Source organism: Podarcis pityusensis, assembly GCF_964106645.2.
Source record: "Podarcis pityusensis genome assembly, chromosome: 6".
Lineage (NCBI taxonomy): Eukaryota > Metazoa > Chordata > Lepidosauria > Squamata > Lacertidae > Podarcis > Podarcis pityusensis.
In genome coordinates, this window is record NC_138030.1 from 37131125 (window position 1) to 37158879 (window position 27755).

The 27755-nt window shown below is 42.6% G+C and overlaps 2 protein-coding genes across 4 annotated transcripts in view; one reads left to right on the plus strand and one right to left on the minus strand.

Moving 5' to 3' along the window:
• GUCA1B (guanylate cyclase activator 1B) overlaps positions 1-27755 on the minus strand; it is a 63445-nt gene that overhangs the window by 32514 nt on the left and 3176 nt on the right. The window lies entirely within an intron of this gene.
• Positions 1106-27561, plus strand: IRF6 (interferon regulatory factor 6). 3 transcript variants are annotated; one of them, XM_081009851.1, is made up of 8 exons: positions 1106-1257; positions 14655-14831; positions 17014-17218; positions 18214-18339; positions 22354-22506; positions 23457-23849; positions 24458-24576; positions 26210-27561. In XM_081009851.1, the coding sequence occupies exons 2-8, from the start codon at positions 14658-14660 to the stop codon at positions 26429-26431; spliced, it is 1392 nt and encodes a 463-aa protein (XP_080865977.1). In that variant the 5' UTR covers positions 1106-1257; positions 14655-14657; the 3' UTR covers positions 26432-27561. The 3 variants fall into 3 exon arrangements, with proteins under 3 accessions (XP_080865977.1, XP_080865975.1, XP_080865976.1); XM_081009849.1 differs by lacking the exon at positions 1106-1257 and adding an exon at positions 4663-4827; XM_081009850.1 differs by lacking the exon at positions 1106-1257 and adding an exon at positions 4665-4740.

The window sequence follows — 27755 nt, forward strand, 5'->3', positions numbered from 1 at the left end:
ATGCCAGCTATATTGAAGCCTGAAGGAAATTCAGAAAGTAGCTGCAGCAAGGACAGAATCATCTGCTTGGGATCTGCACTAACTGGTAGGTTTGCCTTTGCTGGGCATCAAAACAGGCAAACGAAGTGGATTCCACTCCAGATTCCATGTCTGTGACCTGACAGCATCTAGCAAAGGTTAAGGATGAAATGTTTAACAGTGTCAAAAACGTAAGACCGTGTGCCACATATGCTACTTAAACTAGTTGTTTTATTTAGGAATGTCCTACAGCTGAGAAGCATCCTTACCCAGGCTGCCCCTGAAGAAGAAAATTCTATATCTGAGATGCATTAGAATTCAATAAATGTTGGCTCTTTTGAAAAGCTGTTTCTCCTTCACCTTCCTTTCATACACAGTGCCTTCCTTCCCTTTTTCTCCCCTGCACATTATTGTAACAGGAAAAGAAGGGCATGTTCCTTTCTCAAGTGTGCTTTGATCAATACTGTACCCACCCATTTTGTATACTTTTTTTCTTTTCCAAATTTTAATCTGAAAAGGAGTTCTTTGAAGGCAGTGGCTGCTATTCAAAACAGAGTTAGGGAGGCTTAATCCCATTGAAATCAAGTATGCCGTGTGTGTGTGTGTGTGTGTGTGTGTGTGTTTCTCTAACATCGGAATACAATCTTACTTTAAAAACAAACAAGCGTGAAAGCATGGCTACATCTAGAACATTGTACGGCTACAAGCTATAACATGTAGCTTCCTGCAGAAGCTACATACACAATAATGTTATGGTGATGGGCTATATTGTGAACTGCCCTGAGATCTTTTGATGAAGGCTAGTATATTACACGCGCGCGCGCGCGCGCGCACACACACACACACACACACGTCTAATGATATTGATTCAAAGCTAGCAGAAAATAGCAATGGGGGGGGGGGGACATCTAGGCTTTAAAATCTTCCAGAAATGCCTCATAACTAATTTTGAGTTTGTGGTTTTGAACCTTGCACAAGCCCATCTTTCCAAAATTAGCAACACCTTGGAAGCAGACTACTGTCTGTGTGGGTAGAAGCAAAAAAGGAAAATGCTTTCCTTTTTCCTGATTCATTTCCATAGAATTACAGTGTGTTACTGGCTCTCTCGAAACCAAGATTTGTTGAGTCATAGATCCCCACCTTAGTTTAAGGTAATGTGAGTGAAGGATCGTATCAAGAACATACTGGAGAAGACTTTGTTGGGGACAAGAATATGCTGTCCAGAAATTACAAGCAAAGGTAAGCTGCTTCGTACGAGGGGAAGTGAGAGTAGATGGAGCATTTTGATGCTCTTAATCTTTCAGTTGTTCTCTATAAAGATTCCAGAGGATGGCACTAAGGAATACTGCCATAACTGTTTCATTCTGAAATAAGGAACTTAAGTGTTGTAGGCTTGCAATGTCCAAGTTTTGTTTTGTTTTTGTAAAGAACTACTACAAAAGAGAATACCGTTCATTAACTATATTTGAACTGGAATATTTCACTGTAAGGTGCTTCCAAAGCATTTTGTGGGTAGGGAAAATAAAAATAAAATGCAGGGGCAAATTAGGAAGAGAATTAAAGGACAAGAGGAGACCCAAACACTTTGTTCAGTCATATGTGTGCCTGCCTGGACTTTGAGATCTTCTGTGGAGGCCACTAAGTGGCTGTTGTGGCAGGGTCTTCTGAGGGTGGGAGTTGTACATTTTCTTTCTTTCTTCATTGTCGTGCTTTTTAATGGTTTTAAGTGTTCAAATTCAGTGGCGTTTTAATATGGCAACTTATTTGTTTTTTTAAAAAATATTTATATTGATTGGTATGTTTCCAGTTGTATGTGTTTCAGTTCAAGTTTTGAGCCACCTTGGGTCCTCTACTGGGAGAAAGGTGAGATATAAATAAAATAAGAATAAATAAGAACATAAGAAGAGCCTGCTGGATCTGGCCAGTGGCTCATCTAGTCCAGCATCCTGTTCTCACAGTGACCAACCATATGCCTGTGGAAAACACTCAAACAGGACCCAAGCATAAGAGCACTCTCCCCTCCTGTGATTTCCAGCAATTGGTATTCAGAAGCATACTGCCTCTGACTGTGGAGGCAGAGCATGGCCATTAAGCCCAGAACCTTGTATTTAAACACATCTTGTAAGACTCTTTTGTGACATTTTCATATTATAGTACGCTGCATGCAAAGAGTAAAAATGAACAAAACGTTTCTCCAAAAAGGTGACAGTAAAAATGGCAGAAACTAAAGGATTGCTGCTTGAAAAAGTAATGTGAGAAGGTGTATAGTAGAAATATAAAGCAAGTATTTAATTTATTACAAACTCTTCTTACCATATTCTGCAGTATGAACACCTTCAAAATGGCTTGCGCCAATTTAAAACAGCGAGAGATAGCCAACTAAGCCATAGTCATAGCCCACCCACTGAAATCAATTGACTCAAGTTACGCAACTCCACTGATTACAGTGAGTCTGCTCTGCGAATGACTAACATTGGGTATCATGCAGTAACAATAAACCATGTAGTGTATCATGTGGCTCTCTGATCTACTGATGGTGCTGAAACCAAAAGAAATAATTTAGTTTACTGCTTTGTGGATCAAGGCTATCTGGCATTCACCCAACTAAAACGGATGGTGTTTAAAGGAGGCTAAGAGTTAGCCGCTAACATATCACAACTGTGAGTGTGAACACTTCCTCCCTCTCTTTTTTCATATTGCCTGCCATGGACATTTATAGGCTTTGCAAACAGACACTGCCTCCAGTATGTTCCCACAGCTGCTCTGGGAAGCAAGTTTACCCACAATCCATTTTGAACCTGTATCTATCTTGTCATTTCTTAGGAAATACTGCATTTTGATGTATTTCCCTCCAAAGCAGCTTCAACCCAAATTGAGAAAAAGAATGATATTGAAGTTGGTAATGTGTACACAGCAATGTATCCTCAGAGAGAATTTTGTTTTTAAAAATTTGTTTGTCTCTTTATATTGCCCAAGGAAACCCAAAGCAACTTTGGTATTTTGTTGTATTCGGTTGACTTCATAGTCACAAACAACAAAGGCTTTTGGGGCACCACAAACATTAACCCATTTACAGCGCATTCTTATGCATGACCCCCAAAACTAAGTCTCACTATATTCCAGGAGACTTGTGTTCAGGCAAGCATGCATTGCATTGCAATCACATTGTTGTGGGAGCTATTGCAGGCAAGGGACTACTTCATCAGTTGTATGGAGCTGAGAGAAAATATGTGCACACATATATGTAGGCACTCAAGTCTTGTGCAGGGAAAAACTAATATATTCTTATTATCCTCCTTGTATGTGTGTGTGTGGGGGGGAGCTATTTATTTTTTAAAAAAATTATAGTCTGCTGTTCATCGCGTACTGATACCAGGGTGGAGTACAACATAAAGCTAATGACACAACACACACACACCCTCCCCAGGTACATCTTCACTTGTTATTGAAATGATAACAGGATCAGCACCTGACATACCAGTCCAGAAACGGAACTCCACAAAGGAGGCCCTACTCTACATCAGCACCTGAATGAATCTCCCTGAAAGAGAACTAGGAGATGGTGGCAGTTTTGTGTGGGGAAGTGGCTAAAGGGAGGGGAAGGGTTCAGCTGCGGTCCAGCTGCAGTCCAGCTCCGAGGGCCTTCTGGCAGTTCCCTCACTGCGAGAAGTAAGGATATAGGGAACCAGGCAGAGGGCCTTCTTGGTAGTGGCACCCACCCTGTGGAACACCCTGCCATCAGATGTCAAGGAAATAAACAACTATCTGACTTTTAGAAGACACCTGAAGGCAGCCCTGTTTAGGAAAGTTTTTAATGTTTTATCGTATTTTTAATATTCTGTTGTGAGCTGCCCAGAGTGGCTGGGGAAACCCAGCTAGATGGGTGGGGTATAAATAATAAATTATATTATTATTATTATTATTATTATTATTCAGCAGCTCCTCTCTCCAAGCTTGGTGCTTCTCACAGTTGCTTTTCCTTCAAGAACAGGACAAAACCCAACAGCATTGGGAGACAGTTACACATATCTACTGGATGACATCTATTTTGACCCTTACAATTTCAGCAGCAGAATTCCCCTCCAGCGTGGCTGATGGGTGTGTTTCATCGGAGAATTGCTCATCAGCAATTTTATAGGAACCGCTCTTATGATGCCGCGCTTAACTTTCAAGGAAGCTGAGAAGTTTTGAGTAATTTAAGTACGAGTAGCAGTGGCAGCCAGAGTTCTGCAACTCAAATCAAGTTTTCAACCCGCAAGGCAGAGAAGCAAAAGAGACACCTGATATTTGAGAAGGGGAGTGGGGGCGTACTGGTTAAACCAGTTGCACCGACACCAACACTTTCCCATGAAAACGAGAGGATTTTTTTTAAAAAGCTTCAAATACACTACATCCTTTTACCTCTGTTGTGGGAGAGGGGAGAGAGAATGAAGATGGTCAGCTTGTGCTTATGCCGCGGCCACAGAGAAAAGCACTCTGTCCATGCGCAAGGACCACTTGTTTTACAGTCCTAGGCTAGCTCAGCCACGACGTGCCTCTCCGCAAAGCGGCCCGTTTCTTTGTCCCGCCTCTCCTCGCCCCTTTCGCCTCCTACTCCCTTGCTCCTCGCCCGCGCCCCTTTCGCGCCCTCCTCCTCCTTCCTGCAGGGGCGGAGCCGGCAGCGCCTGCGCCCGGCAGCACCTGGCTCAGGTGAGCGCGCCGCGGAGCAGAGCCGCAGCCCAGGTGAGGAGCGCCCGAGCGGTGAGTGTCGCGGGAGGGGGGCGAAAACGCCGAGAAGGAAACTTCCCCCTCCCGACCCGTCTCTTGCAGGTAGGCTCCGTCCACTCCTGGGCTACGGTCGACGGTCATTCCCGCTCCAGAAACCTGCCCGGGCCTTTGGCGGCTCCAGCTTCCCACCCTCGTGCGCTTTGCTTATCCCCCTGCTCTCCGCGCTCCCTTCTAGCCCATGTGTTTCCTCCTTGCCTGGCCCTCTGTGGAGTATTATTACCTCTTGCCCTTTCCTCCCCTCACTCTTCCAAAGCATTTTTTTTAAAAGGCTGGTGTTTGTTTTGTTCACAGTTTCTGTTTCCCAGAGTCTTCATTTCCCTCCAAACTTCGCCCTCGTTGCTCTGGGCTCGAATCTAATGGAGGCTTCCTTGCAAATAATAGCTTGGTAGTAAGAGGACACTGCGAAAGCCCGAGGGGAAGAAGGGCTCCTTTGACTATAGCCTTGGGTTGGAAGAAAAGTTCCTGCTCTGGGGCCGTCCACACAAGCAGGAGTTGCTTTACTTGGGACAAGTAAATAACCTCTTGGGATTTAAATCAGTGGACGATCTACAGGACTGTTGTGCTACACGACTCTTGCGTGTTTACTGTGAAGTAGATGGGGAAGGCCAGGGCTTCACTAGATAATATTGAACTTGGTAGGAGCTGCTCTTTAGTGCATGTAGTTCCTGCTACTGGAATGTGCCTGAGCCTAAAATTTCCAGGTGATTTGGGAAACATTGGAAGTTGCCCTGTGCCCAGATTTTTGTCAGCTCAATATTGTCTACAGAGCCCCGCTCCTCTGGTCTGGATTTCAGACAGGAGACTTTCCCAGCCCTACCTGGAGCTGCCAGGGCTTTGAATGGGAACCTCTGTATGCAAAGCATGGGTTTTGCTATGGAGCAACTGTCCTTGTATGCTGTGGTACACAACTGGAGAGAGTTGGCTGGGAACTGAACTTCTTGCCTACTCCTGAGAACAAAGTAATTGGGTCCAGTTAAATGGATCCAGGAAGGATCTACCATGCTTACAACTAAGTCTGAGGATAATAGGCTATCCTCAGTCCATTTTTCTTGTGGGTTATTTGAGTTAAGACAGACCTTTTGTCATGGTAACTGAGGTGTTTGATGCAGGTTGATTAACTTAGTTTGGCGTTGTTATGCAGATTGTCCTCAAGTTTCAGATCTGAGATTAAAGTCTTCATTTATAGCAGGCCTTGTGCAGCTGCACCAGAGAGGAGTTGTAAACACTTATGTTACCTCATCATGTGCATTTCTAGAATGACCACTTTTCTTGTGCCTCATCAAAGGACAGGGTTTAATAATTTGTAATATAAGGGCTTAACTTTGTGGTATTTGGTCTAAAAAGCCAGATAGCCTAGTTACAATAAAGTGGGGAGCTTTATCTCTGTGGATGATGCTTGGTGATATTCAGTGTGGAATAATAAAACTGAAGGCAGAGCTTTAAAGTTTGATAGTTTATTATGTTAAAAATTAGTAACGGAGGTACGACCATGCAAAGTAAGGGGTGAGGAGCCTCAGGCCCAGGGTCCTCCAGGCCTCTCTGTCTGGCATGTGGTCCTGTCCCCAGACTGTACATCCTTCTCAGCCACACTCACTTCCCTAGCCTTTCTTCATACCCTGCCCCCCCTTGAGTGTTTTTGCCTCTCTGAAGTGTTTCCTTGAACTCTGAGTGCCTCTTAGTTGGTTGGGGGGGGGGAGTACAGCTTAAAGATAAAATTTGCATTTGTTTCTTCATTTTTGCTTTTGGCTCTGCCCATCGCTATCTTGTGTCCTAGAAATGTAGCCCTCATTCTGAAAAAGGTTCCCCACTCTGGATGTTTAGAGAAGCATTTATTTATTAACTTCTATCCCATCCTTCCTCCCAAATGAGCTGGGTAAAAAGCTGGACATCGAAGTGGTAAGACGTTCTTATTTAAACAAACCTACCCAGTTGTTCTGGGACGTGGGTGGTGCTATGGTCTAGACCACAGAACCTAGGGCTTGCCGATCAGAAGGTTGGCAGTTCAAATCCCCGCGACGGGGTGAGCTCCCGTTGCTTCGGTTCCAGCTCCTGCCAACCTAGCAGTTTGAAAGTACGTCAAAGTGCAAGTAGATAAATAGGTACCGCTCCAGCGGGAAGGTAAATGGCATTTCCGTGCGCTGCTCTGGTTTCGCCAGAAGCAGCTTAGTCATGCTGGCCACATGACCCAGAAGCTGTCTGCGGACAAACGCCAGCTCCCTCGGCCAGTAAAGCGAGATGAGTGCCACAACCCCAGAGTCGTTCGCGACTGGACTTAATTGTCAGGGGTCCTTTACCTTTTTATGTATTTCAGCTTTCTCATATATATATATATATATATATATATGAAACAGAATGTTCTTAAGTTGCTTCTAAAACTTAATAATGATAAATTAATAACAATAAGCAATAAGTATGCCACTTCTTTCCAACCTACTTCATAGGCATAAATATGCTGCAGATAAGGGCTAATGGGTAGGATGTTGGTCCCTGTGAACAATTTTGAGGATAGGGTTGTGATCTTCTTACGTAATGTCTCCATATGGTGACCTGCCTGTTAAAGGCACTGTATCTCAGTTGGGAGTGGGGAGGAGGGAAATGAAGCAGTCCTATTTGGATATTTGCTGGTCCTGACAAAGTTTTTACCCTTTGAGGATGGAACACTGAAATAGTGTTGGTCTGTTTTCCAGCAGTCGTTCTTCGAAGTTTAGCTCCCAAGGAGACAAATATGACTGGGGGATGCATCTTGCTTCTAGCGCACACGCATATAAGTACAGTGGTACCTCAGGTTAAGTACTTAATTCGTTCTGGAGGTCCGTACTTAACCTGAAACTGTTCTTAACCTGAAGACCACTTTAGCTAATGGGGCCTCCTGCTGCTGCCGCGCCACTGGAGCACAATTTCTGTTCTCATCCTGAAGCAAAGTTCTTAACCTGAAGCACTATGTCTGGGTTAGCAGAGTCTGTAACCTGAGGCGTATGTAACCCGAGGTACCACTGTATGTGCACGTGAATGGAAATGTGTTTATGTGCTGCACAGGCTGCTATTTGACACACCGTAGGCGAGAACAAGAATATTGGAAGCATGTCTGTATTTTTCTTTGTGGAATGTTTGAGGGGGTGTACTTGAGACAACGTAAGGAAAACAAAACTGCATTTGAGATTGGTGAAGTAAGATATACTGAATGTGCAACAATGACTTCACAGGGTCAGAAAAGTGTTGGGAAGGTTTATTCAACTCATTTAGGAGCTTAAGGATAAGAATTGCATAAAGCAATTTTGAGCAGCATGCCTTCAAGCTACCAGCATGGGGCATACAAATAGCCTGCAGTAGTATCTGAAGAGCATTCTTAGATAACTGTCTGCCTAGTTTGCCGACATACAAGTCTGTGAAGCAAGAGGTGGGATTTGTACTTTCGGTTTCCCTAATTTGGTCGTGCCAGAGCCCTGCCTAATGTTAAGTGACTGCAGTACAGTGGTACCTTGGGTTAAGAACTTAATTTGTTCTGGAGGTCCGTTCCTAACCTGAAACTGTTCTTAACCTGAAGCACCACTTTAGCTAATGGGGCCTCCCGCTGCCGCTGGACGATTTTTGTTCTCATTCTGAAGCAAAGTTCTTAACCGGAGGTACAATTTCTGGGTTAGTGAAGTCTGTAACCTGAAGCGTCTGTAACCCGAGGTACCACTGTACTCTGGATACTGCACTACAGTACTTCCTTAGCTCTCATGAGGAAGTTTTCTTTTCTTTTATGATAGGGCTTGTGATCAGTTGTCGTTGTCAGAGAAATATGCTTCAGCATATATTTGGTTTCACTGTAACAATGGAAATCACCTTTATAAAAAGGCTGGGACAAATTTGCATATGGTCAAATTTTGTCTGGGCTAAAATAACCAATAACTGGCTATTACAGAAATACCTTTTTTCCTTAAAAAATGGTATTTGAGCAGGAGGGCAGCTGCATTTCAGCAGGAGGGACAGAGGATGCCTTTTATCTTCAGGCACAGTTATGCATATACATTATGTCTTCGTCATTGTGCCACACTAGCAAAAACCTTTAAAAGGAGATTCCAGCACACAGCTGTAGGAATTCATTTACAAAACTGAAACTATCAGACTTGGGTTCACATGAGAGACTGGGAGTGGCTAGCTCCCTACAGAAAATTGTTGTCCCTCTTTAGGTGCTTATACATGTGACTAATCTTCCTTTGCCAATTCATCACCGGTTGAGAGTAAGTCACGCCTACTATGATTTCATCTCTTAGTCTGGCCGGATCACCTTTTCATTTGTGCTCTGCATGGTAATCTTTTACATTGCTTGGCTTCACATTCCTTCCTGCCCTCGTTTTTTCCCCTTCTCTCATGGTATAACTGATGCTGACATTAACACATGCTTCTGATGAAGTGTCTCACGAAAACAATGTATCTGTCAGCCTGTTGCAGGAAAAATGAGGAGTTGTGTGGCAACCCCTCTGGCTGGCTTCTTGCAAGGTGTTTGGTGAGCACTGCTGCAAATATAGTGTTTTGTGTCTTGCTCTGTAGTTAACCTGTGCACTTCATTTCACTTATATTGCACGTAGTTGGAGAAACTGTGTTTGCTGCCACACACGCCTGCTGTAAAGGTTTGCAGTCAATTTCTTGAATGCCTCTGTTTGTTTTTTTGTATTGATTGTCATTTTCGCTACTGTGGCTAACAGAATAACAATAGCAACCTGCTTATTTAAATTTATACACATCCCATCTTTTTGCAGAAAGCAGGTCTCCAAAGCATCTGGCAATAAGTGAAAAATAATAAACAATAAACACAAGGTTCTTTTTAAAAATAATGGTGGGGAGAGTAATTGAAAGTATCTGCTCCCCATGTCTTATGGCTTCAAAGAACCATAGAATTGTAGAGTTGGAAGGGATCCCAAAGGTCATCTAGCCCAACCCCCTGCAGTGTAGGAATCTCAACCAAAGCATCCATGATAGATGGCCATGCAACCTCTGCTTAGAAACCTCCAATGAAGTAGAGTCCACCACCTTCCAAGGGAGTCCATTCCATTGTTAAACAGCTCTTACCATCAGAAAGTTCTTCCTGATGTTTAGTCAGAATACCACAGTTCAAGAAGGACACTGACAAACTGGAACGTGTCCAGAGGAGGGCAACCAAAATGGTCAAAGGCCTGGAAACGATGCCTTATGAGGAACGGCTAAGGGAGCTGGGCATGTTTAGCCTGGAGAAGAGGAGGTTAAGGGGTGATATGATAGCCATGTTCAAATATATAAAAGGATGTCACATAGAGGAGGGAGAAAGGTTGTTTTCTGCTGCTCCAGAGAAGCGGACACGGAGCAATGGATCCAAACTACAAGAAAGAAGATTCCACCTAAACATTAGGAAGAACTTCCTGACAGTAAGAGCTGTTCGACAGTGGAATTTGCTGCCAAGGAGTGTGGTGGAGTCTCCTTCTTTGGAGGTCTTTAAGCAGAGGCTTGACAACCATATGTCAGGAGTGCTCTGATGGTGTTTCCTGCTTGGCAGGGGGTTGGACTCGATGGCCCTTGTGGTCTCTTCCAGCTCTATGATTCTATGATTCTATGATTCTACTTTCTTGTAACTTGAAGCCATTGGTTCAGTACCTACCCTATGAAGCCGGAGAAAGTAAGCTTGCTCCATCTTCCATGTGACTGCCCTTTAGATATTTGAAGATGGCTGTTGTATCTCTTCTCAATCTCCTTTTATCAAGGCTAAACATACTCAACTTCCTCAACCATTCCTCACAAGGCTTGGTTTCCAGACCGTTTATCATCTTGGTCACCCTCCTCTGCATACGTTCCAGCTTGTCAATATCCTTCTTAAATTGTGGTGCCCAGAATTGGACACAGTATTCCAGGTGGGGGGTCTGACCGAGGCTGAGTACAATGGGACTATTACTTCCGTTGATCTGGATACCATATTGCATTCTGTTGATGCAGCCTAGAGGAGCATTAGCTTTTTTTGCTGCTCGATCGCACTGTTGACTCATGTTAAGCTTGTGGTCTATTAAGACTCCTAGATCATTTTCACATGTACTGCTAGTAAGTCAGATGTCCCCCATCTTATTTTCATGCAGCTGGTTCTTCCAGTCTAAGTGTAGAACCTTACATACCGGTATGTCTCTATTGAAATTCATTCTGTTAGTTTTTGTCCAGCTCTGCAATCCATTAAGGTCATCTTGAATCCTGATTCTGTCTTCTGCATCGTTATCTACACCTCCCAATTCAGTGTCATTTGCAGATTTGATGGGCATCCCATCAATTCCCCTATCCAGTTGTGATGAAAAGACCACCTGTGTCCCAAGTCCCTTCAGGAACCAGGAACACCATTCACATCAATTCAGTGTCATGTCCTCAAGGCATTAAATGGGATTTGTAAACACTCCAGTGTTGCCCCCTTTCCCCCCCTTCTGGCCTCTGCATGGCTCAGTCTTTCTTCTCTTCGCCAAGTTCCTCTTATCCTGCTGCTTTCCCTGGGGAAAACCGCTCTTTAGTGGTCAGTTGGAGCAAAGAGCAATTGGGTTTTCCGTGGATTGCAGTTTGTTCTGGCTTAAAGCTAGAGAGTGGGTTTACCCTGGGAAAGGAGCGGGGCAAGGGGAAAACTGTTTGGACCCGTTCTTTCTAGACACTGGACGAGCAGAAGTGGGGGCAAGGCCTTAGATATTTCTGCTGCTGGTTTGACTATCCCAGCTGCTGCTATTCAAAGATTCTCTAGTGATCATAGTCACAAATAATGACTAATCTGTAATGGTGGTACTAATTATCATGTGTTGGAAGCTTTGTCTTTGCACTATGGTCAACAGCCTAATGAGGAAGATGACCTTCTTTCTCTTCTGTCTTTTGTCCTTTTTAACCACCCCTCTTCACCACTGATCCCTTTATTTTTCCTCTTGTCTGTCATATTTGCTGTTGTGTTAGTTTTCTGTCTTATAGGGTTGTTTTTTAGTGGGGAATGAGCTTTGTTCTCTGTGTGTGTGTTGTCTATTTCCTTATTGCTTTTTGTGTGTTTGGGCTATGATGTCACCTGTTGATGTACCATTGCAGCTCTGGCACTACACCTGAGCAGTTGCAGGGATTCATTACTGGGTGACTGGGTGTCTGTTCACTGATTCCTTAATATTTTGCAGCAGTGGATGGTGTCTGCATTGGAACTTCCATCTTCTGCGTTGGCACATGAAGTCTAAATGCCCAATCATACTTTGAATGTAAGGCCCTACTTTTGCACTTGAGTATAAGGCATTGCTGGGGACGCTGGTGGTGCTGTGGTCTAAACCACTGAGCCTAGGAAGGTCAGTAGTTCGAATCCCCGCGACGGGGTGAGCTCTCGTTGCTTGGTCCCAGCTCCTGCCAACCCAGCAGTTCGAAAGCACATCAAAGATAAATAGGTACCACTCCGGTGGGAAGGTAAACGGCGTTTCTGTGTGCTGCTCTGGTTTCTCCAGAAGCAGCTTAGTCATGCTGGCCACATGACCTGGAAAAACTGTCTGCGGACAAACGTTGGCTCCCTCGGCCAGTAAAGTGAGATGAGCGCTGCAGCCTCAGAGTCGTTTGCGACTGGACTTAACTGTCAGGGGTCCTTTACCTTTACCTTTTTATAAGGCATTGCTGCTTGGTAGTTCTGTTTGTGTGGCTCCACTTCTTCAATGATGGAGCTGTTGACTTGCTGTGGATCATATGTTCCTCCCCTGCTGTGTAGCATCATGCTCTGGTAATGGATGCTTTAGTTGACTGCATTGATGAGTATTTAATATTATGATGAATAATTCTGAAGAAAAAGGATGCTGTAAGAACAATCAGAAAAAAAATGTGTTGGTTCAGATTTTAAAAATGTGTTTTATCTATGAGGAGCACTTCCAGAAGTATAATATTTAATGAAAATGTTTCAACCATGTGCTCCAAAAAAATAAGTATTTTAATGCATGAGATGTCGTGGTGGTGTGATGATTTTCTGGATATGGGAGGAGCAGAAAAAGCAAGAGGGCCAGAGGGCATCTTAGAAAATGAAGGTTGAAACGGGGTGCTGCAGAAGAGAAGAGATTAGACCCAGGGAAATGAAGGAAACTGAAAAGAGTGAGGAAGTTTGCAGCAACTTGAAAAAATCGGCTATATCCATTGGTGCAGATCTCTTAACATTATTGTGACATCACTCTGGTTATATTTATGTTGATTGTTTATTTCATAGCTGAAAGCTAATCCAGGGCAAGTAAGCATGTTATTGCAGCTGCCTGTGCTGTGGTGCCCTTTCTGGCCAATTCATTTTATTTAAAAGCATTTCTAAACCACTTACTAATATTTAAAAATCTCTATAAACAGTGTACAAAAACAAAACATTAAAACAGGAACATAAAAACAGGGACACAATCTATGGCATATTTTTAGGGAGTGTACACATTTATTAGGCCGGGGGTGGGGAGGCAGTGTTCCTCCATACGTTGTTGAACTTCGATTCCTATCAGTCCTTTGTTGCAGATGATGGAAGTAATATAGTCCAGCAACATCTGGAGGACCTCAGGTTCCTCATCCCTGTATTAGACCTATTATTATTATTATTATTATTATTATTATTATTATTCAGATTTCTTCTTGGAGCAGAATAAGGCTGGGATTACATGTGTCCTAGATAGAAGGGCTCAGTGGTAGGCCACATGCTTCACATGCAGAAGATCCCAGTTTGAACCCCACAGCATCCCTAGGTAGGTCTAGTAAAGGCTCCTCTATCTAGAACCCTAGAGAACTCCAGTGCTGATAGACAATGCTCTTACTGATTAGCCTGGTTACAAGCCACAGTAAGCAAAACAAAGACTTACTGGGACTGCACAAATGTGCCGGCTTCTGGCAAGAAGCTTGCAGCTGCTTTGTTCCTTCCTGGTCTTTCCACTCCCTAAAAATAGCCAAGGTTTGGCTGACTGTTCTGTCTGAACCTGGGCTCTCTTCTAGCTAGCCATATGACCTGTACCTTGTTTGGATGAGCCTGGTTTGGATGAAATGCTTCGCCAAATCTTTACTTAGCTCAGTGCGGTGCAAGAGTAAAAAAAGACCACAAAGGAACAAGGTGAATTTAAGCTACTCTCTGGAATCCCTACAACTTTGTGCAGTACTGGTAAACCATAGTTATCTTGATGTGTGAACCAAGCCACATGTAATGTACGGAGGAACTGCCATTTCAAAGCAAGTCAACTTCAGACCATGACCTATGAAGCTGATGGGTTTAACCAGAGTTTGTTTTAAGCCAGCATTCCTGATTCATACTATTTAACGAGCTGACTGGGGGAGCCCAGTGCTTTGTTCTACCATTGCTTAGCATTAATTTATCAGCATGGGTAGTATAAAGCATTTTCCTGTGTTCCTTTGTGTGGCTGCTGCTTTCAAATGGTCTGTTTCAGAGACATGCGCCACACTGTGATGCAATGACAAAAGTAAAGTGTCCTAGATGTTACTGGTAGGAAGAAAGAAGCAGACACAATTTTGGAGGGACTAGAGGCCACGGATATGTTGCAGTATCTAGTTACTGTCCTGTTAGTTAAGAACAAAAACAAAAATAGTACCATATAACTTGGTCCCATTTGTTCAGCTGTTCTATCCCATCTTAGAATTGGTGTCCTCAGTGTATTAAAAATGGATAAAGGCTGAGATTTTAAATTAGAATTCCTATTTATATTTTTGGGGGCTATGCTCACCTGAGTTCAGCTGGTATTTCCAAGCTTATCTTGATAAGTTTAAGTTGACTGGATTCTCCCCTCCCACACCTTCAACAAAACTCAGGGAGTTGGCATGTGTTTAAAGCAGCCACAATTGGTTTCTATTGCTTTGTTATCTAGAAAATGAAATGCTGTTTGCATTTGCTCTCCCCTCCACTCCAGATAATGGCGTTACATCCACGGAGAGTTCGATTGAAACCCTGGCTGGTAGCTCAGGTAGACAGTGGTATGTATCCCGGTCTCATATGGCTTAACAGGGTTGCAAAGCGATTTCAGATCCCTTGGAAGCATGCGACTCGGCACAGCCCTCAACATGAAGAGGAGAACACAATTTTTAAGGTAATGAAATAATTCCATTCCACTTTGGAGAGCCAGTGTAGATGAACTGGTAGTCATGGACTAGTGAAATCCAGATTCATGTTCAGCCATGCATTAACCTTGGTCAATCATTATACTGTCTCTCAGAGTTATTACAGGGATAACATAGAAAAAAACCCCACCCTTATTTGCCATCCTGAGCTCCTTAGAGGAAGGGTGGGATGCAAATGTAATAAAAAGTATTATAGGTGACTTGCAGCAGCTAAGACCATTGTTTGCCAGCACCTTCTGCTTCATAGTCCAGGAGGATCACTGCTCCAAATGAATATGCGTTTGCCTCCACTTCTTCTGTTTAGAAGGCTAATGCATTTCCTAGTGTTCATTTGTTTTGTTCATGTGATAGCAGTTGCTTTAACCTGGACATCATGGCATGCCGCTGTATTCTGTTATTGAATGGTGTTTTAGTTACCATGGGATCAAATTGGTCAGTTGTGCTTTTAAAGCAAATATGATCCTGTGAATCTGTGAAGAGGAGATAGGCAGCACCATGAATGTGTGCTCAGATCATAATACGACTTGTACTGGGAAATACTGTGGCAAAGCAATGTGAAAGAGGTTGTTCTATTTATATCATTCATATTTCAAGTACTTGTGGGATAGAGAGATGCCTCGATAGTTTCCGCAATCTGTTCTGTCACCTTTTTTAAAGAGATTGATAATTTTGGCGTAATGCTGGTGGTCAACAGAAAAGGTTTAAAGACTGTCTCAAGGCAAATCTAAAAAAATGTAGTATAAACACCGACAACTGGGAAACACTGGCCTGTGAGCACTCCAGTTGGAGAACAGCCTTTACCAAAGGTGTCATGGACTTTGAAGACACTCGAACTCAGGATGCAAGGGAGAAATGTGCTAAGAGGAAGGCACGCTTGGCAAATCCACACCGTGATCAACTCCCGCCCGAGAACCAATGTCCCCACTGTGGAAGGATGTGTGGGTCCAGAATTGGCCTCCACAGTCACTTACGGACTCATTGTTAAAACCGTGTTTCTGAAAGACAATCTTACTTGGTTACAACTGATCGCCAAAGAAGAAGAAGATGACTTGTGGGATACAGCTTCCTCCCTCCCAATCAGATACTTTTTGCCTTATCATCACTCTGTGTACTCTGTGCTCCTGCAGAGTTGATTTTCCTGTCCTTTATCTGGTTGTTGACTGTTTCTCTTTGAAGGTAGCTCTTTAGTGGCTTCCCTTCTGAGAATCAAGGTTCTAGTTATCTACTTCTTAAGTCTTCCTCTCTTCTCAAGTTAAGAGTCCTGTAGCATGCCAGCTGAGTCCCGTAAACCTGCATAGACTTGCACTGCACAAGGCTCTTCTAGTTTATTGCTGCTGCTTTTTGACCTTGTTCTGATGAACTGTTTATATGTTGGTTCTCAGACTGAACTGAATTTGATGCATAAATTATTTTAGATCATTTTATACGTTCTGGTAGCAAACTCCTAGGCATTTTTCAATGGCTACTATTTTAAGGAGAATTTTACAAGCTTTCTGTGTTAAAAGATTTTGTTGGAAGATTCTTGAGCAAAGCCATGCTTTTGTGGTGGCTCCCTACCTGTGAAATGCTCTTCCTGTGGAGGCTCGCCTGGCACCTTCCTTACATATTTTTAGGCACCAGACAAAAGCATTCCTCTTCTCTCAGGCTAAGTAAACAATCTATGGCCTTCTATATGAGAGGGTTGTTTGTTACTCTGTTATGTATTTTTTTGTTTTTAGATTGTAAACCGCCCTGTGATCCTCAGATGAAGGGTGGTATAGAAAATTAACAAATAATGTTACCAGGATAAATCTGGGACCTTAATCCCATATACAAACAAACAAACAAACAAACAAACAAACAAATAAATAAGAGCCTGGTTTGCCATTAGGTTGGGTTCCTTTAGACACAATTGGGCGGCCTCTATTGGAATGGTCTGTCATACCATGCATAAAAATTGGTTTGGATAATCCTAAAATGATTTGTGCTGCTTTTATCTGTTTGTGTTGGGGAAGGGAAAAACAGTGCCAGTCATGTCTGGCTGACTAGCTGCTGCACTAAGTATTTACTGCCTAGACTTATGTGATAAATGCAAGTTTGTTTGGTAGCATGATTCAACATTAGCTGGCATGATGACAGTACTTAACTGAGCATGATGTACTTTGCTCCCAGGCCTGGGCTGTGGAAACAGGAAAGTATCAGGAAGGAGTTGATGATCCTGACCCTGCGAAATGGAAAGCCCAGCTCCGGTGTGCTCTCAATAAAAGCCGGGAATTCAACCTGATGTACGATGGCACCAAAGAGGTGCCAATGAATCCTATTAAAATTTATGAAGTGTGTGACATTCCACAATCCCAGGGAGCAATAATTAATCCAGGTGAGATGCACAGTGACTCTGTTGGTTTTTAAGGAAGTCTGGTAACAGGAAGTCTTCTATATGCCATGATGTTATGTTGTTAGTGACTCCTGCTGGGTAACTCGTTTTTAATTGAGTAAGCATTTCACCTTCTCATTTGTGCAACGTAACTAACACAAAGTGAACTGGAGGTGACAGTTCTGCCTAGTCAAGGTTACTTTCTGCTCACCCACAAATTCAACACAGGGATGTTATTAATTGTTCAGCTTTCTGTTTTGCTTTTAATCAAGTCTAAAAGAGAAAAGATTTCAGGGGAAAGCTTTGAAGATCAGGTGCATGCTACTAAAAGCCAGAAGCAAGAGGGAAAAAGGCATGGTGTCTGGGCTTAACGGCTTTCAGTTCTTCATGGTCTTCCTTTCCCTTGTTCCCTCTTTTGCACATTGTCCCTAAGCAGGCATTCTAATAAGATGGCAGTCTTTAAAATTCAATTCTTCCAGAAATGAGTGTTTCATTAAATGAAATTCACTGGAGATTTCTCCTGCATGTTTACCATTGAAAGAAATGGACCTCACTGGGCACATGTATGTGTACCTGGTAGAAACATTTTTTGGACTTAGTTGCTGGATGCAGAAGGCTAGCAGGTTCTGGGATCAGGTAATTGTTCTTCTGGCCCTCTGTGCACCTTTGTTCAAACCAGCTGAGAGGTTGGATGAGGCCGGTTGTGGGATTCTGGTTGGATAGTACAAGGGCTGGGAGAGAGTTGCTTCATGCTATCATGTCTTCCATGCATAAGCTGAGAAGCATGAAAAGACTATTGGCTCTGGAGCTATGAAGCAAACCAAACAGTACTTGGAATAAAAATCCCCAGGAAAGAGATGTTTGTACACAGTGCTACTAGTAGAATTTTTCTGTGTAACTTCTGTGGGTCACACAAATGTCCATTCCACTTCTTTATTCTCTTCATTTGATAAAATTCCATATTACTTGCTAATTCTCCAACTGCACTTTTCCTACAGGTTCTACTGGTTCCGCTCCATGGGATGAGAAGGATAATGAGCTTGATGATGAAGATGAGGATGAATTAAACCAGCCTCAATCTCATGTAGCTATTCAGGATACCTTTCCATTTCTAAATATCAATGGTTAGTAGATAGACCCTGGCACAGAGTGCACATCAAACCCTATCGTTTAAATGGCATTTTCCTCTTCATTATTACAATATGAAACAACCATGCTTTCAGAAAACAGTCTTTTAAAGATCTCTGGATTGCAACTCGGCTAGCAGTTGCTTGGCCAGTACGCTGCAGAAAATGGCAAAAGAGGAAAGGTGAAGTCTGCACTATATGAGAAGTACAAGATTAGTCTGAACTGAAATATTCCTATTGTTCTGTGTCGATATGTTCATACACATGCTGTCCTAAAGCTAGCTAGGTGTGAAGGAAAAGGCCATTCCTTTGAAATCTGTGCTGCTGTCATGGGTTGAACTGGGCCCTTGAGAGTTGTGAGGCCGACTGGGGCAGGGTGTGGAGAGATATTTGTGCCTTCCCCTTTGGTTCCAGTGATGCTGTTCCAAGTGGGGCAACAGGCTGTTGCAGCGGCTCCCAACAAAATATTAAAAATAGAATCAAACATTAAAAACTTCCCTAAACAGGGCTGCCTTCAGATGTCTTCTAAAAGTCAGATAGTGTTGTTTGTTTCCTTGACATCTGATGAGAGAGCATTCCACAGGGCTGGTGCCACTACTGAGAAGGCCCTCTGCCTGGTTCCCTGTAACCTAACTTCTCACAGGGAGGGAACCGCCAGAAGGCCCTCAGCACTGGACGTCAGTGTCAGAGCTGAACAATGGGGGTGGAGTTGCTCCTTCAGGTATACTGGGCCGAGGCTGTTTAGGGCTTTAAAGGTCAACACCAACACTTTGAATTGTGCTCAGAAACGTACTGGGAGCCAATATAGGTCTTCAGGATCAGTGCTGTATGGTCTCGTCAGCCACGCCCAGTCACCAATCTGGCTGCCGCATTCTGGATTAGTTGTAGTTTCCGGGTCACCTTCAAAGGTAGCACCACATAGAGCTCATTGCAGTAGTCCAAGCGGGAGAAAACTAGAGCATGCACCACTCTGGCGAGACAGTCTGTGGGCAGGTAGAGTCTCAGCCTGCGTGATGGAGCTGGTAAACAGCTGCCCTGGACACAGAATTGACCTGCGCCTCCATGGACAGCTGCGAGTCCAAAATTACTCCCAGGCTGCGTACCTGGTCCTTCAGGGGCACAGTTACCCCATTCAGGACCAGGGAGTCCGCCACACCAACCCACCCCCTGTGCCCAAAAAACAGTATTTCTGTCTTGTCAGGATTCAACCTCAGACTGTTGGGCACTATGCCAAGACCTCACAAGTCATTGTGACAGTCACTTAGCTAGCATTCTAATAAGAGGGTTAATTCCCACAGTGTAGCAAGAGCAGACACACCTTTTTGCCCAGTGTGTAGCCTATAATGATGATGCAGCTTTGTAAGTCTGTTCCTTGGAGTGTGGTTCTGGTTTAACAGGTTTTAACAGTAATATTGTCTCAGTAGACACATTTGCATAAATTTCCCATGAACCAGACCTTGTTTAAAGTTATATTTTGATGGTGATGTGTTTTGAAATAATATTACTAATCCACAAATGGTGTTTATTATGGTGCCTTTTATAGTATACACTTTTCATTCAATGAACCTTTTTAAAATGTTTATTTTCTCTTGCAATCTAATTGTCTGTCTGGTGCATCTCTACCAATATTAATTCTTTGATCTCATAATGGGGTACATATTTTACTATCTAGTAAACTGTTCAGTTATAAGTCATAGGCGAGTTCACTTATTATTGCATAGGGGGGAGTTTTCCTTCAGTAAGTTTGCAAAGGGCCTAGAGACTGATCTTTCTTTTTCTGTGTACTCTTTGAAAGACATTTTAGGTCAAGTTGGGACATGTTGGCTGTGATGTTAGAATTACACTGGAGAAATCTGAGGGCATTGACCATTGTGTTCAGTAAAGGAAGTTGCTTCTGATTAACCTTGCCAATTATTTCCAAGATCCTATACTTTTTACAGCAGGAATGCCAGGCATAAGTTTTTGAGTATATTTTGTACAGAAAGATGGGATAAATTATTAAGTGAGACAACTCCTGTGGCCATATCAGGACTTAAGGGGGTCGCAATGTGTCTTCCAGCAGTTCTTCCATGCTCCATACATTATTAAATTAACTTCAGAACTGGGAAGATGGTGTCTTTCCCAGGCAAAGCACTAACCACTCAGAGCTGCTGTTGGATTCCACAGCAGTTGGTAGAATCCAACATTGTGCAAATGGCTTTCTGCTTGCGTAGTGGGACTTCACCTTCCTCTCCCTGCACCCCCAAATGTGCTCTGTAGGATCCAGGGGGCTGCACTGGAGAGGATTAGGTTATATCTCCTTTCCTATGTATTGTTATAAGTATTGCATTTTTTGTTACGTTCATATTATAAATGGTTAAACATAGGTAACTTACCCAATCTGCAGGGGGCTTTTTTAATTTTCCCAGTGCTAATGTCTAATTGAGGCAAATTGATAGTTCAGTGTTAAGGTCAGTTGGAATTGGCAGTTTTAGTGAACATTTATAGCCTGGCCCTAGGGCATCTGCTGGATAGGGGATTTTGTTCCCCAGTCCTTTTGACTGTGACACGCTTGCTTTATAAATGCAACTGGGGGGAAAGGAGGAAGAGCTGGTGGTTCTGCCCAATTTAATTTATAAACCGAGTTCCTAGATATCCTCACTCCAGTTTACAGAAGTATGAGCCATGGATCCCCACCCACCCTTTCTTGGCATAGCAGTTGCACCATCTTGATCACCAGTGCTTTTCAAGTCATTTGTTAAAAACCTGGGAAATGAACTGTCTAGAGTGGTCTTCAACTCATGGGCTGGGACCCATTGCTGGGTCACAGTTTGACCTGGCGTGCAGCAGCACAACCACCATTCAAATGTATGGCAAAAAATTAAGTGGACCCCCAATTGCATGTGTGGGCTAAAGGTGAAGCCTTGGCTGGAAAAGATTGAAGCCTATTGATCGAGAGCGTACATTTAGTGCTGATATCATGTCATTACTGTGCTTGGAGCTAGATAATGCAAGCTGCATTCTTGCTTCTTACCAAGATATTACTTATGGGGGGGGGGGAGCTGTAACCACTGGGGTTCCTTTGCTGATTGAAGGCACTTTGATCCAGTGGAGCCTTCCAGCAGCAGAACAAAGAACACTCTTTCTGTTGATTCTTCCCTTCTCCTGCAACTCCTTTGACCACCAGCTCCAAACTGCTTCAGAGGGTTGTGGGCCCTTTTAGAGCAGTGTGGGAGGTGCTGCAGAGGGAGTCGGAATGAACAAAAGTTGCCTCCCTTTCCATTCAGCTGATGGAAACCTCTGGACACAAGCCAGAGTATCCAAGCTTTCAAGTTCTATTTTGTCAGACTGAATAAAAAGGAAGATAAATTACCATTGGTAGAAGGTTGAATTCTTAGCCACATAAAGTAGTTGAGCTATGCTTGCCATTCCAGTATGAGAAGTGTCCGAGTGACATCTTGAACTGTAATTTTAAAAATGTCAGCAGTCCCTCAGGAAATAATAATAATAATAATAATAATAATAATAATAATAATAATTTATTTATACCCCACCCATCTGGCCGAGTTTCCCCAGCCACTCTGGGCATCTCCCAATCGAGTGTTAAAAACAATACAGCATTAAATATTTAAAACTTCCCTAAACAGGGCTGCCTTCAGGTGTCTTTTAAAGATAAGATAGCTGCTTATTTCCTTCACATCTGATGGGAGTGTGTTCCACGGGGCGGGTGCCGCTACCAAGAAGGCCCTCTGTCTGGTTCCCTGTAACCTCACTTCTTGGAATGAGGGAACCGCCAGAAGGCCCTCGGCGCTGGAGCTCAGTGTCCGGGCTGAATGATGGGGGTGGAGACGCTCCTTCAGGTATACAGGACCAAGGCCATTTAGGGCTTTAAAGGTCAGCACCAACACTTTGAATTGTGCTCGGAAACGTACTGGGAGCCAATGCAGATCTCTCAGGATCGGTGTTGTGTGGTCCCGGCGGCCACTCCCAGTCACCAGTCTAGCTTACATAAAATGTACTACTTATGCTTAGATTCCCCAATGGCACCCACCAGTGTGGAGACCTGCAGCCCTGAAGCTGCATGGCCAAAGAATGAACCTGAAGACATCGAGATGCCTATGCCTCCTCCGGTTATGCCCCATGATATGTTCAGCTCTCCTGAAGTCTGGATTAATTCTCTTCCAAGTAAGTCTTTTTGTTGACTATGTCGCTAGATACATCTAGATTGTTGTGTGCATGTAAAGTCCACATAGGGAATATACTACGTATTGCAAAAACATGCTGAACATGCACCGTTTCCCCCCTGCAGTTATTTCTGTTTAGATTGGTGTAGCCCAGACAGCCTTCTGTGTCTGAAAATGTAATGTACTCATTGACATCAGCAGATGAACAAAAGAAACCCAGCTGGAAACTGCTGTTGAATTTGGAATAGTGTGTGTCAGAAGTAACTTCTTACACTAGAAGCTTGTGTATGAAGAAGCTTGAGGTGGTAGTGATCAGCCATACCAACTGATAAGTTTGTGTCTACTGATCAGTGCTGCATTCATGTGAAGAGCAAGCCTCTCTGTGATAGATTGAAAATGAAGTACTGCTGCTGTTATTTGGTGTTATCTTGTGATTACCCTGACTTTGGGAGTTGGCTCTTGGTTTCCTTGGCACTTGTAAGGAAGACTAATAATTCTGCCCCTATTCTGTGCAAATTTTATTCAGCCCTAAAAAAGAGCCATGATATCTGGAAGAATAAGAAATCAAGATAACAAACTTTTTATAAAAGAGTGGAAATGGTTTATTGAATATTTACAGATAAATTGCAAACAGATAAAAACACTGGCAGGATTATTGTAATAACCTGCAGCTTCATAAGAGTTTATATTTAAAGTAGATAATTAAATGAGCAAATTAAATGAATTTGGATATGCAGAAGATATTAAAAAATAAATTTAAGGAACCGCAGAAAGAGGGGGAAGGAAGTCAAACTTTGAAATGTTAAAATGATTGTAAAATTAATGAAATGTATACATTTTAAAAGTATAAATACTTTTTTTTTTAAGTGCTATGATAGACAATGCAGGCTGTTGGAATTATGGATCCTGTTGCAGTGTCTGATATTCTAACAATATATCCTTCTAATCAAGTGACAGACCTTGAAATCAAGTTTGAGTATCGAGGCAAAGAGTTTGGGCCAACAATGACTGTGAGCAATCCCCAGGGCTGCCGACTTTTCTATGGGGAACTGGGTCCAATGCCAGATCAAGAAGAACTCTTTGGTCCTATCAATTTGGAGCAAGTAAAGTTTCCAGGACCGGAACAAATCACCAATGAAAAGCAAAAGCTCTTCACAAGCCGTCTGCTTGATGTCATGGACAGGGGGCTGATCCTGGAAGTCAGTGGCCATGCTATTTATGCTATCAGGCTTTGCCAGTGCAAAGTGTATTGGTCTGGACCGTGTGCACCTTCTGGCACCACACCAAACTTGATTGAAAGACAAAAAAAAGTCAAGGTGTTCTGCTTGGAAACATTCTTGAGTGGTGAGTAATTATAATACTCTTGGTTCACCATCACAGAGTAGCCAATATGTTCTTTTTAATCCCTGAAACATTTTGCATACCCGATTATGGTACTGCAGCCCATTGGGATTGGGTCCCAACCAGTTAAGTCACCTGGGGCTGTGTCTGGTGTTACTGGTATGGTGCAGATAGCAATTTGTGCAGAACTTGCTGGGCTCACAATGTGCACCATATAGTGTTTGCATGCAGGCATTAGTGAATGGGCATTGGTTCGATGTTTGTTGTGCTCTAACATAGCTGGTTGAAGAGAAGCAGTTCTCCCTTCTTCCTTTATTTTTTGCCCCAAATCAATCACCAGAAGGCATAGATGTGGTTGAAGTTCTCACCTATGGTCAGTGAAGTGTAATCCCTTATATTTGTTATAGTATACAGGGTCAAAGGGAAAACAGCATTGATAGCTAATATCATTATGGCATCTCTAGACAAAAAGATTATGGGAAAGAAGATAGAAAAGAGAGTAGGGGAATTGGGTTTTGAACTAGAAGAGGCAATATGTGGGAAATAGTGTTGCATCCAATATGTGGGAAATAGTGTTGTACATCACAAGCTTTGCTTTCCCTCCCGCTTAGAACTGATTGCTCATCAGAAAGGACAGATTGCTAAACAACCCCCATTTGAGATCTACTTTTGTTTTGGAGAAGAATGGCCAGATGGAAAATCCAAAGACAGGAAACTGATTGTTGTTCAGGTAAGAGAACAATGAATTGCTAAGGAGCGTTAATTGTCAGAACTTACTGTGAGAACATTTAGTTGACTCCTAGTTTTCACAATATATAACTATGTGCCATTTTATAACCCAGAAACTTTAATTCAGCAGCCTATGCAAATGTGCACATTAGCATGCATGGACAATGCAAAGAACAATGTGTGACGCTAGAGCCCTGGCCACTGGAAGTCCATTGTCTACAAACATTTAAGACTTGGGGCAGCCTCGATATTTGAAAGCTGGGGTTCTTATAGTGTTGAACCACTGTACTGATACCACTTTCAGCACTTGTGCATTCATCCACAACACAGACACACTTATTTGCAATATTTATAGACCACCTTTCCAATGAAAAGGTTTTACAGCACTTTAAAATACAAATAAAAACCATTCATACGAAACAGGGGGAAATATAACTGAAGTAAAACTACCTAAAACTACATAAAAGCATAGTCTTTCCACTAATGCCTGAACACCCAACAGAATAAAAAAATATCAGGGAAGAGAATGTGGATGTCCTCTGGGAGAGCCACATGGCAACTTGGAACATCTGTTTAAATAGTCTCGGTCTGATAGATAACAACTTTGCCTTCCTCAAAGAAAGATCTTGAGGTCGGAACTCATGAGTATGGCCCTGTGGGGTGTGTATCTGTATGCGTTTGGGAGAAGGCACTCCTTGAGTTGCTTAGGACAAGACAAAACCACCAAAAACTGGCACCTCTGAATTCTGCCCTGAAACAAACTGGTTTCAATGTAGGTGTTATGTAATAGGCGTGATGTGTTTGTGCCAACCGATTCATGTCAATACAGTGGCACCTCTGATGACAAACTTAATTTGTTCCGGAGGTCCGTTCTTAACCTGAGGTACCACTATAGCTAATGGGGCCTGCCACCGCGCGATTTCCATTCTCATCCTGGGGCAAAGTTCTTAACCCGAGGTACTACTTCTGGGTTAGCAGAGTATGTAACCCAAAGTGTTTGTAACCTGAGGTGTTTGTAACCCAAGGTACCACTGTAGATGGCCAATGACCATAGGTGCCACCTGAGAATCTAGGAGTAATGACAGGTCCAGGAGCACCCCCAGGCTAGAACCTGCCCATGAAGGGACAGTGATTCCATCAGTGATAGGCATGTTCTTAGCTAACAGGTCAACTGGGTCCCCAGCTACCATAAGAATAATCGAATAAGTTTGTTGAGTTTGTGCAGTAGTTCATAATACTGCTCTTTCAACTTGGCTGCATTAGCATCCTATCTGTCTGCAACCAATTCTACTTGAAAGGCAGTGCAGACCACGTGGGCCAAATGTTTTATCTGAGGCCTGGATTTTTACAGATGATTGGAGCTAACGTCCTGAATTGGTAGGCATTTCAGAATAGTTAGCAGTACATCTACTCTGCTCGCATTTTGAGAACATATGTTCTTTTATTTATCTTACATCCTTATCCTATCTTTCTTCTATCATGACTAATAATGACTCAAAATGAAAATGAATGCAAGAGTGAAAATTTTTGTGTGTGTTGCTGTTACACCTTCTACTTGAGCTTTTAGCTTATTCTTTTCGGATGCAATTGAAAATCCCATCTGGATTGCCGCTGCATAATTTCTTTCCAAACAGGTAATTCCAGTTGTAGCTCGCATAATCTATGAGATGTTCTCCGGTGACTTCACCCGCTCCTTTGACAGTGGCAGTGTACGGCTTGAGATTTCTACCCCTGATATCAAGGACAACATAGTTGCTCAGCTGAAGCAACTCTACCGCCTCTTGCAAAATCATAATGAAGGCTGGCCAATGCAGCCACCAAGCATGGAGATGGCCCCGCCCCTTGCAGCACAGTGATGACCTGGTTCTACCTAAATGAGGAATTAGCTGGATTAATGGATTGTGTGTTTATATTTCAATTAATTTTAAATGTCTTTTCAGTAAGTGCAACAGGAATGTATTATGTACAACATAATCTGTTTTAAATTTATACTTTGCAAAAACTGCTCTGGATTAATGCATGTAGACAAGAACATTTGTCTATCCTTTTTCTCTTCAATTAATGTAAATATATCAAATGGCATTTAATTTGTGTGTTAAATGTTACACACAGTTTTCTCTGCATATGTGATCAGCGTTCAAGTGCTCTTTTTAAAAAGTAGTTTCACGAGGCTAACAAAAACACTTTCACCCTAGTTTTCTCTCACCCACTGGCTTGATAACACAGTCAAATTTATTACATAAATTGCATGTTTCTGTATATTTTTATATATAAAAAATATCCAGTGCTGTTGGCACACATGTGAAATGTTAGAATGAATGCAAAACATTTTTTTAGTGGCCGTAATTCTAACTGTTCAGTAAAACTGCTTTGCAAAGTAGTAGTAGATTGAGAAGTTATCTGGATTTTCCACTGCTATTTGATAGTATTTCCTGTCTGTATACACTACTGATGAATAGTGCAAAATAATGACTTAAGTCTTAAAAGGCATAGTTCTTATTAAAGTGACTTTACAATCAGTTGAGCCTGATCTTACAATAAATGAAGTACAGCTAAGGTATTCAGATGATAATAAATTGTTAACTGGAAATCCAAGAAGCTGCTTTTATTGTAGTTCCACGTTGCATGCTACAGCTCAGTACAGCGACCGGTGGCGCCTTCTGTTGGACTAATCCTTGCTAACTTGGATTTGTCCAAAAAGTCTCCATTGTTTGTAAGTATATCAGATTGCTAGAAGATAGGGGAAAGCACCAAAGCCCTCTGCTTGCTCTGTGCAGGACCTGTTTGACATAGATGTAAGAAGACTGTGGAACCTAGGAAATTTGAATACTGTTTGAGATGTAATATAGCTGGCTTTAAATATGACAGTGCTTTCGATGCTAAGCTTTGTTCTGAACTGGTTAAATGGCTGCATTTTTGCGTGTTTCTTTCCTCTGCTGGAAAATGCCTTAAAATGTCCCATAATAAAGTTTCTGGTTAACTATAACGTTTTCATGTCTCTTTTACTAGCAAGAGTTAAGTATGTTTAACTTGCACATCCAAGAAAACTAGCACTCAGCTCTGTCCTACGTAGCATTTTGTTTGAAACATCTTGAATTGAATGGAAGGAAAATACCTTGTGCACTGCAAATGTTTTCCTATGGTGGAATTCAATGCTATGCTATTACAGACATTCCATCT

Bases quoted from the DNA above. Each gene is read 5' to 3' on its own strand.
- IRF6 (XM_081009851.1), top strand. From the start codon at position 14,658: ATGGCGTTACATCCACGGAGAGTTCGATTGAAACCCTGGCTGGTAGCT. The intron at 14,832-17,013 runs GTAATGAAATAA...CTTTGCTCCCAG, and splicing joins AGGAGAACACAATTTTTAAG to GCCTGGGCTGTGGAAACAGG. The intron at 24,577-26,209 runs GTAAGAGAACAA...CTTTCCAAACAG, and splicing joins GGAAACTGATTGTTGTTCAG to GTAATTCCAGTTGTAGCTCG.